The following is an 11,116-nucleotide window of genomic DNA, read 5'->3' as shown; positions in this document are numbered from 1 at the left end:
ATTTTTTATCAGTTATATTGATTAGATTAGACTAGACTGTAATTGTGTATCTAATACATTTTCTATCAGTTGTATTGATTATTTTAGACTCTACAGGTGTTTCTAATAACGTTACTGTCTCTTTAAAGGTGGGCGTGTCCTCCCGTCAATGTGGCCCCGCCCCCTCCCTGACAACCAGCACGCCTCGTGTCCGTCTCCTAGCAACCGTCCCGTCCCTCCGCGCCGCTGCAGGCCGACCCGGACCCGCCGCCTCCCGGACCGTCTATTCCCGGGCAGAACCGTCCGGTGCTTCCATGGAACCGAGCTCAGAGTGAGCCGAGGCGCCGCCATGAACGACCGGTACCACCGGGCGGCCCGGGACGGGTACCTGGACGTGCTGAAGGAGGCCGCCCGGAAGGAGCTGAACGCCCCGGACGAGGACGGGATGACACCGACCTTATGGGCCGCTTACCACGGAAACCTGGAGGCGCTGCGGCTCATCGTGAGCAGAGGGTGAGTCCGGGACCGGGACCGGGACCGGGACCAGTTACCGCAGAGTTTTAATGTGCAGCTGCAGGTCTCCTTAATGTAAAACTTTAAAAACAGAAGCGACATAATTCAGCTTTTATTTCCTGCGTGAGGACACGTTTCCTCTTTATCTCTGCTGTGGAAACAACAACACGGAGTTTAATTTCACTGTTTGAACAATTTTATGAATTCAGGATAAAATGTAGAACAAACAGAAACCTCCAGAGAACCTCCTCAGCTGATTATTTACAGTTATTACAGTTATTTACTGTTTTAAATCTGCATCATTCTTAAAGATAAATATGTAATGGAGCTACATCTCTGTATTCTTTTCTTTTTCTGACATGTGAGTCAAAGGTTTTTACAGAAATCTGTTTTGTCGCTCCTTAAATCAGAAGACAAAACCAAACAATATGTTGTTGTCCTGTTTTTGTTTTTTATAAACAAATGTACAGATCAGACTGTGAGAAGGTCAAAATCATAATAATATATGAGAGAGATGAAAAACTTCTTAGTTTAGTGTTTGTAAGAGCTGCTGGAGAGCAGGTTAGAGCAGGTTTCTTGAGGAAAAAGTACATTTTTGAGAGATATGTAAATAGACAAGGTTTATAGTTGACATTAACCGACACAAATAGACATAAATAATTAGTATAAGACAGTCATTAGAAGATAGATGTCGACATTTAGAGAAGAAAGGACAAATTATAGCTTTAAAAGTCTAAATTATGACATTTACAGGTGATATTATGTAATAAAAAGTCCAAATTATGAGAAAAAAGCCCAAATTATAATGACAACAGTCAGAATTATGACTCATAAAAGTTAAATGATGTGATCAAAAGTCATGTTTACAGACACAAAGTGCAGCAAAATAAATGTGTATTTTGGATGTTATCTTTGCATTTGTCTGAAAGAAGACGTGTTGATAAAGTAAAGTCCCAAAATCTCAAAATCGAGCTTTGTATGAAAAGAAAATTCAGATTTCATCTGTAGACTGTTGTTTTAGGTGAAGGTTCATTAGAAATGAGTGGATTCAGTCAAAAAACAGTCACTTTTCAGGTAATATAAAGAGACAAAAGGTCACCTCATCTCTCCACCAAAGAAAACTGACCAGCACAAATTATTTTATTTTATTTTATTGTTTCAAATAAAAAACTACAAATGAGTTATAGTGGTGAAAGTATTTGATTAAATATCAAAATACTGTCTTTCTTAGTAAGAAGTAGGAGATAAACAACAAGATTATGAAACAAAACGGCAAAATTAAAATTAAAAAAAAGTGCCTATTAAAATAAACCTGTGATAAACAAAAATCTGACTTTCTTAGTAAACATCAGAAGATAAACATCGACATTATGAGACAAAAATGGCAAAAACATGACTTAATACATCAAAACTGTGAGATAAAGAGTCCTGGGTTTGACTTTGTGAGGAAACATTGTGAAGTGAGGAGATAAAAAGTCTAAACTATGAGAAAAATTATAATTAGAAAAAAGAAAAATAATGACTTCTGGTGGTAAAAGTATGTGACATAACGTCAAGATTATGATATTCTCTGTCGACATTAGAAGATAAAATGTTTAGGATACGACTTTCTGAGTATAAATTATGAATTGAAGAAATAAAAAGTCGCCTCATTCTCTCCCACCGAAGCCCATCAGCTTGACAGAGTGAATGTTTTAGATTTTTTACACATTAAGTGAAATAAAGCGGCTCATCTGTGAGCCAATCAGAGCTGCAGGACTTTATACATTCAAACAGCCTGATTACAGAGAAGGTCACGGCCACATGATTAAACTGGTGTTTAATTAATGTCACAGAAGAAACTCTGGTCTGTTAGTCGCAGGTTTAATGAACCGATCAGACTCCGATGCAGCATTTTAATCAAAGATCAGCTTCTGAAGCCGTCGCTGTGTGAAGGTTTGGTTTATGTTCAGGTGAGATCAGCTGCAGGTGGAGGATCAGAGGAGGTTTTCTTCTTCTGTCGAGGTTTTCAGCAGCCGCTTGGTTCAGTTTGGTGTCTGCTGGCTGCAGATTAACAGCAGCTTCGTGTCATTCAGCAGCTTTATTAGGCGAACAGCAGCAAAGGTTGCAGTGATGGATGTGAAGCTGGCTGACAACAACAGGCTGCGTGTTGACATCCACAGAGGCTGCGTGTTGACATCCACAGTGGATGGAACGCTTCATTTTAAACTGATAACCTACAATTTCCATTTTTGTCTGCAGAAATTTGCTCTCAATGACAAACTGAAAGCATCTGTTCAACGTGTGATTTTTTTATTTTTTTAGTCTGCAAAAAAACCATTTCTTCACTGTCATTATGCGTGATTGAATGTAGGTTTATGTGCAGTTTTACCGATTTAAAAATATATTTTCAACTCTACGCAGTGTGCAAAATGTGAAAGGGCTTTCTGAAATGTTTGTGTGCTACTCTTTGTGTGAAACCTGCTTTAGTTTTGCCAGAAGTAGGTCCTAAAATGTCAAAAATAGAAGATAAACAGTCTCATTTTTGACCCTTTGAGGACAAATGATGGAAGAGAAGCACGATTATGAGTTAAAAGGTTCAAATGATTAGATTTAATGTCCACATTTTGACTTTCTGGGGGAAACTTCTGAAATAAAGAAGTATAAAGTCAAAATTATGCAAAAATGGCCAAAATAATTGTTAAAAAATTTCAAATTTATTACTTACAAAGATAAACATCACAATTACCAGAAAAGGGGAAAAATTATAACTTAAGTCAAAATCATAAAATAAGGAAGTTTGACTTTTTTGAGAACAAATTATAAACTGAAGAGATAAATGGTGAAAAAAAAACTACCAGTGTTTCACCCTAAGTGGAGGTCTGTTGAGAATATCGTAGACGTTTGACTCATTTCACTGATGAGGGGAAATGACTTCATACACAACCATCATCCATTTAAAATTTAACTTTTAACAGCATAAAGTGTGTAAAATGTGAAGGACTGTCTGAGATTTCTGTGTACGAGTGTTGATATTTGCCAAATTCAGGAGATAAACTGTCAAAACTATAAGATAAAAAGTCACATTTTTGACTTTCTGAGAAGAAATTACAGACAGATGGACAAAATGATGAGATCAAACGTCCACATTATGACTTTCTGGGGGAAAATTGTGAATTGAAAAAGTCTAAACATTTTTTTTAACCCTCCTATTACCTTCAAATTTACTGACCTCTTTTATCCTTGGGTTCAGTTTGACCCCAGCAATTTAAAACCTCCAGACAATATCATAAACAAAATTGTTACCAACGTTTATGTGTAAATGGCCCTTTAAATAAAACTGGAAAAATTATGTCAGGGACTTATTTAGAGATGTTAAACATTTAATGGGGTCAAATTGACCCTAAAGATAATAGGAGGGTTAAAAAAAAAAAAAGGCAAAAATTATATTAATGAAAAGGCAAAATTTATGAAGAAAAAAATTATATAAGATTAATGTAAGAATTTTGAAAATATGGAGCAAAATGTAGCTTCAAGTCAAAATTATGATGTAAAAAGTCACTTTTGTACTTGAGAAGGAAAAATGATTCACAGACAGAAAAGATGTTGAGTTGAAAAGTGAAAATGACGCCATAAAATGTTTGTTCTGAGGGAAAATAACAAGTAAAAATTCTGTGTAAGAATTATGAATTGAGACGAGACCACTGTGAGATTTTGACTTGAAAGAAATAAAAAGTCAAAATTATGAAAACAGGCCAAAATATAATGAAAACAGTGAAAACAATATTATGTATTATGAAGGAAAAGTGGAAGAGAAAAGTCAAAATTCTGAAATAAAAAGTCAAACTTTTTAACATGATGAGGAAAAAAAAAGATGAATCAGTCATTAAAGAATGAAAATACACTTATTTTATCTGTAGTGTGGATGTTGTGTGTGTGTTTTTTTTAATTGACTGACACATTACATCATCCATTTAAAACTGAACTTTCAACAGCATGAAGTGACGGGCTTTCTGAAGCTTTCGAGTGTTGCTCTAACACATGATTTATTCATTTAAGCTTCCACGTGATTAGTTCAAGGACAGTTGGAGAGTTCAGAACTTGAGGATTCCTTGTGTTTTTTCAGTGTCTGGCTGAGACACGGTGCGACTCTGGTGACTTGTGGGGTTCAGAGGTTTGTTGTGTGTGATGAAGACTCGACGTCAGCTTCATCGTTGATGGTTTCAGTTACTGCTCGAGTGAGTCAAAGTGTGATTCACGCTCCTGCTGCAGCGACACGTCTCCTGCTGCTGGAACTCGATCTGTTTAATCGGCCTCTCGGAGAAACAAACAGAAATCAAACTCGACTCTCTGGAGCCTGAGCCTCAGACTCGGTCGGGCTCGTTGGCGGCTCCGCAGGCGGATCTGAAATCAGGGCTGGTGGGAGGTGGTGACCTGCCGGGTTTGTGGTGTCGCTGGGTGTCGGTGAAAAAGAAGTGTGCGGGTGTGTTGGATTAATAATGCAGACTCACCTCTGTCATGTTTAAACTGCATCGTCTGAATTATTGATCGGCGATCGGCCGTGTGGGAGGAGGATGGATTGAGCAGCTCGTAAACATCGCTCCTGTTGTTGTTGTTGTTGTTGCTGCACTGCATTGTGGGTAGTACTTCACTGGTACTGTAGTCATATTTGCTTGACTGAAGCAGCAGGTGGAAGCATTCAGCTGATCTCACTGCTGGAAGAAAAGGCTGCAACGTACTCGTAGTTATGAAGCAGAAAGTCTGTTCTGTCTGTTGATCTATCAGTGAGTCGTAGTTTCTCTAAACTCCAGGCATGTTCTGGGTGTTTTTGTCACATTTTTCCTCATTGTGGACTCATTTTTTATAAAGTATAAAGCTCTGCACCTCTGTGGAAACAGAACAACCATAAATAGAAATAGACAGAAATATTGTCTCTGCAGTGTGACGCAGTCAGAACGACAGAAATCATACAAAAGAAAAAACAAATTTCTTTGATTATTTGTTTTACAATTTAAAAAAAATAAAAAAAATCTAGAAACATCACGCACAACATATTTCCCAGTGCCCTGAGGTGTCACCAATACTGGGGGGGAATGATGGTGTTACATACGATGAGGAAAATATAGAACAAAGGAGCTACGTCTGCCTCAACCTGTCTGAGCCTGTGTTGATGATGGAGCTCACCTCAAGCACAAAGCTTCACAATTCAAACTTCATTAAAACACATTTTAAAGTAGCAACAACCGTCCTGACTTTGTTTTAAAGCGTGTCCACAACAAAACAGTGGTTTCTGAACTGTTCAGTCAACTTTGGAGGCACACAGCTCCAATGTAATCAAACCATGTGCTTTCAAGGTTGTACAAGGTTTTCAAGGCCGGGTGGGGGGTGGGGGATTATAAGTTCATCATGTTGTCGGTGCTTTTTTTATTGGTGTTGTTGGTCCTTTGTCTATTTGTACTGAAAAGCCCAACCAGGGGCTGAAAATGATCTTAATACTATACAGTCTAGCCTTTGCCGTCAGTCAGCTGGGATAGACTCCAGCCCCCCGTGACCCCAGTGAGGATTAAGCGGTGTGTAGATAATGGATGGATGTACAGTCTAAATGCAATACATCAGATGTCTTCTATGTGAAGATGCACGGTCCCTGATCTAATAAATGAATGAAGTGAAATATTCTTTGTCGTTAATAAAATGTGGTGAATGTTAAAGGGGTCAAACTCCAAATGGTTAAATGAGAAACAGAGAAGAAAGCTGTGTGTGAACCCACTAATGTGTCGATTCACTGCTGTCTCCTCCAGAGGTGACCCGGACAGATGTGACATCTGGGGCAACACGCCGCTCCACCTGGCGGCTGCCAACGGCCACCACAACTGCCTTTCCTTCCTGGTGGCCTTCGGTGCCAACGTGTGGACTCTGGACAACGACTACCACACTCCGCTGGACATGGCTGCCAGCAAGTCCCACATGGACTGCGTCCGCTACCTGGACTCCATCGCCGCCAAGCAGATCACCCTCAACCCCAAGCTGGTGGGCAAACTGAAGGACCGGGCGTTTCGGGCCGCAGAGCGCCGCATCAAAGAGTGCGCCAAGCTGCAGAGGAAGCACCGCGAACGCATGGAGCGGAAGTTCATGAAGGAGTCGGCGGTTCTCGACAACATGGACGCCATGAGCCTCTCCAGCTACAACAGCAGCAGCACGCTGAGCCGCAAGTTCAACACCGTCACCTCCAACATGCCATACTCGCAGGTAGATGCAGAAATAATGACCAGCTTTGTTTTACAGCATCTTCATTAACAATGTTACACAGTGCCGAGCAGAACTAAAAGATAAAACCAGATAGATGAGAGTAAGACCAGAGAAGAAAAGGACAGGACGACCCTCTGAACTCAGAGGAAACAGCACGACCACGGATAGAAGGAGGAAAACTAAAGTTATCTTTAGTGCAGCATGATTTAGTTATAATACCGTAAATCATACAAATGAAATTATTTATTATTTATGATACAAAAAGGATAAACATGGAGTCAACATGTGCCATCGTCTGTGCCCACGTTTGTCACCAATACTGAAAAAGAAATTTAGCTCCACAGACTGAAGATATTTAAGTTTTTGTTCCCATAATTCTCTGCTCTCTGCTCTGTGTAATCAGGTTTAGTTGAAAACTCTCTGAATATTTGTCACGTGACCGTTGGTCACAGCTGAATCAGTCACGACTTCCTTGTTGCACCAAAGAGGGGAGAATTTCTACTTTTTTATGGAATCTATTTAGAGCAAATCCTTCATTTTTTAAACAAATTTTTAAAAATGAGACGTGCAGTGATTTTTATGCATTATCACAATTTCAAGCTTAGATTCGGTTAGTTTTCTCAACAGAGCTGCACGTGATGATTGAGTCGTTCAAGGACTGTTGAAAATCTAAGAAAACCTGCCTTTCAAACATGCTGGTGGGTTTCAGACTTATAAAGAGGGATGTTAAATAAATACGAATACATACAAACATACATTCATCAATTTCAAAACTTTCCACAAAGTTTCAACAGATCATTTATACGTTGGACACTTAGTTTACTTGAGTTGAATTTCGGGCCCCAACAGAAGAAGTTGGCTCAAGCTGTGACCTGGGAGGAAGCAGCAGGGCTTCATCTGCAGGTCTTAGTGCTGAAGAAGACGTCAGTGAGATGTAAAAAACAGTTTAAATTCCATTTGAAATCTAACAGGGAGCCAGTGCAGGAAGACGCAATAGTTTTGCATCAACTCTGGACAATAGAGGGAGTTCAAGATCATTTCTGTGTAAGCTGTGTCGCAATAATCAAGCCAGAAGTAAATTAAAGCAACAATTATTAGAATGCCTTCTGGATTAGATTCACCAGCTCTCAGTAGTTTTCCTTTAAATGGGAGCATAAATCATTAAATGTACATCATGAGGTATTGAAGGAGACTTGAAACTACAGACTGAGACCACACACTGATGAGGAAAATGCTGAGTGAGGAAACAACTCAAGTAAGACGTAGAGTCACTGTCTCATCTAAACAATGTGACTTCTTTGTGCAGCCAGTCGCCTCCTGCTGGCTGTTTGAAAGAATGCAGGTTTAAGGCTTCACTTCTCAGATCTAAAGGCTACATCCATCTTTAACACAGGATAGCTTGAAATTACGCTAAATGTTGACTTTGCTGATTCTTCTTTCTAACATCTGCTACTTTCTCGTCAGGCCACCCTGCATTCGACAGCCAAGGGCAAAGCCAAGATCCAGAAGAAGCTGGACAAGAAGAAGCAGGTCGACGGTACGTTCAAGATCTACGAGGACGGCAGGAAAAGCGTGCGCTCGCTGTCCGGCCTGCAGCTCGGCAACGACGTCATGTTCCTCAAGCAGGGCACCTACGCCAACCCCAGGGAGCGGTCGCGCCTCAACATCCGCGACATGTTCCCCCACGACAACGACGACGCCGACACCGTCTCCCGTGCCATGAGCGACCCGGGCCTCCACGAGGCGGCGTACTCGGAGATCAGCGCCGACTCTGGCCGAGACTCGCTGTTCACCCGACCCGGTCTGGGCACCATGGTGTTCAGGAGGAACTACATGAGTGGGGGGATGTTTGGGATCGGTGGACGGGACGAAGGCAGCGTCGCGGGAAGCGAACCAATCGGCCGGGCGCCCAACGTTCGCCTGCGGGGACACCTGCCTCGACGCTCGCCCAGCTTCGACGAGGACAGCATCGGCAGCGCTCTGAGCCTCCAGGAACGAAACCTGCAGGAGCTGCCGTGGGAGGAGGCCGAGGTCGGGCTGGACGAGGACATGGAGCCCGAGAACAGTCCTCTGGAGACCTTCCTGGCCTCCCAGAGCCTCGGCGAGTTCATGCCGCTGTTCAGGAAGGAGAAGATCGACCTGGAGGCTCTGATGCTGTGTTCGGACCAGGACCTCACCAGCATCCACATCCCTTTAGGCCCCAGAAAAAAACTGCTGGATGCCTGCAAGAGGCGTCTGGACACTTTAGACGAACCAGAGGCCATCGAAGACACTGAGCTTTGAAACGTCCATATTGTGTTTTCCTCCACTTAGTCCTTCCAGAACACACATCAGCGACTGTCTTTGCCTTCATCAGCAAATGGAAGATTTACTGGACTGAGAGAATAAGAATCGTAGAGTTGATTCCTTTTGGTAACCTTTAAATCTACATTAAGTATATTTGCTCAAATGTTCATTAGCCGTGTTTCCATATCATATTTTAATGCTCATTTTCGCAAGTATCGGAAAAAGTTAATGAAACAGACACAATTTGAAAAACTTAATTTAGCAAAGAAGTGTTTTTTTCTAATAAGAGCTGATAGCGAGCATTTAGGTCACATGACTGATTGTTTCTTCTATTGAAGCTGGTACCAGCTGACATGAACAGATGTGCTGTTCTGTAGGAACTTGTTCTAGAGCAAAAAAAATCCACCCAATAATTACAAGTTTCCCAATTTCTCTTTCATGAATTGACAAATTCTTGTTTATCTCTTCTTCTTATTATTCTTCTACTGTGTTGTTTTTTTAACATGATGTCCCCGTTGTACGCATACTCCACAGAACAGCAGGTACTTTATTAGGGCAGCTGTAGTTTGTACTTCAGGTCAAAAGGAAAAGTAGGCGATTTGGACGGCAGCTCGGCTTTAATCACTGCACCAGTTAACCCTCTGAACTCTGAGCGGTTTTTAGGCTTTTTCTTTGCTCCTCTCACGTTGTTCTTCACTGTGGGCTCGTTTTTGATTTCCATCTAAGTCCTGCACCTCTCTGGAAACAGAATGAAGGTGAGGAAGCTCAGAAATGTCTTCTGTGCAGCAGGACACAGTAAGAATGACAGAAATCACAAAAAATAACAAAGTAAAATTTCTTAGAATGTTTTATTTTACAGCAATTGAAAAAACCTGGAATCAAAATGTGCAACATTCCTCCAAGTGCCCTCAGGTGTTACCAGTAATGGGGCTAAACATCATCTACACACCTTAATCCTCACTAGGGTCATGGGGGGCTGGAGTCTATCCCAGCTGACTCAGGGTGAAGGCAGGTTCACCTGGACAGGTAACCAGTCTATCACAGGGCTACACTTAGAGACAGACAACCAAGCACACTCACATTCACACCTACGGACAATTTACAATCACCAATTAACCTCAACATGACTGTGGGAGGAACCCGGAGAGAACCCACGCTGCACGGGGAGAACATGGGAGACTCCACGCAGAAAGATCCCGGGTGTCCTCACCGGGACGCGAATATATATTATATATCATAACTACTTACGGGCTGCAAGGTGGAGCAGTGGTTAGCACTGTTGCCTCGCAGCAAGAAGGTCACCGGTTTGCGTCCCGGTGGGGGCACCGGAATCTTTCTGCGTGGAGTCTCCATGTTCTCCCTGTGCAGCGTGGGTTCTCTTTGGGTTCTCCCACACGGTCCAAAAACATGTTGAGGTTAATTGGTGATTCTAAATTGTCTGTAGGTGTGAATGTGAGTGTGCTTGGTTGTCTGTCTCTAAGTGTAGCCCTGTGATAGACTGGTTACCTGTCCAGGTGAACCTGCCTTCACCCTGAGTCAGCTGGGATAGACTCCAGCCCCCCATGACCCCAGTGAGGGTTAAGCGGTGTATAGATGATGAATGGATAACTACTTCCATTTGTCATTTATTTCCGTACTTGTTTTGTAAACACTCTGTGAATGTTTGTTGGTTGCAGCTTCGTCACTTATAGATTTTTGGTTGTGCCAGAATTTTTTGTTTTTCACAGAATCTATTTGGAGACAAAACTTGATTTTTGGTGAATTTCTAAATGAGACATGTAGAAAACAAAAAGATTTTAATGAAGTTTCACTGTCGAGGAATGGAACCACGTAGGGTTAGTTCAAGGACTGTTGGAAAGTTGAATATCTTATTGATTTTTTTTGTTATTACAGGTTGTGGCTAAATTAAAAAAAGTTTTTTTTTTTGCAACATTTCAAACGTTTTCTAAACGTTTAGTGATATGGAAACACGACGAATGATTTGCTGCTCTAAACAAAGTAGACAGAAATGCTTCAGAACCCTGATGGTGTCACATCGGACCCAGAAACATGAAAACATGAGCAGAATTGTCTTATCTGTATTTACCTCCTGATTCTGCCTCCAACTTCCACC

General features: G+C 41.5%; 1 protein-coding gene across 1 annotated transcript; it reads left to right on the top strand.

Moving 5' to 3' along the window:
* The first annotated feature begins 259 nt into the window (after positions 1–259).
* On the top strand, positions 260–9,513 carry LOC103376278 (Usher syndrome type-1G protein homolog). The gene is made up of 3 exons (XM_008306660.1): positions 260–492; positions 6,270–6,717; positions 8,182–9,513. The coding sequence occupies exons 1-3, from the start codon at positions 329–331 to the stop codon at positions 8,998–9,000; spliced, it is 1,431 nt and encodes a 476-aa protein (XP_008304882.1). The 5' UTR covers positions 260–328; the 3' UTR covers positions 9,001–9,513.
* Positions 9,514–11,116: the final 1,603 nt, after the last annotated feature.

The sequence above is a fragment of the Stegastes partitus genome, unplaced genomic scaffold (genome assembly GCF_000690725.1).
Source record: "Stegastes partitus isolate 25-593 unplaced genomic scaffold, Stegastes_partitus-1.0.2 Scaffold3768, whole genome shotgun sequence".
Classification (NCBI taxonomy): Eukaryota; Metazoa; Chordata; class Actinopteri; family Pomacentridae; genus Stegastes; species Stegastes partitus.
Note: the sequence above shows the minus strand (reverse complement) of the source record. Positions and strands in the feature narration are given on the sequence as shown.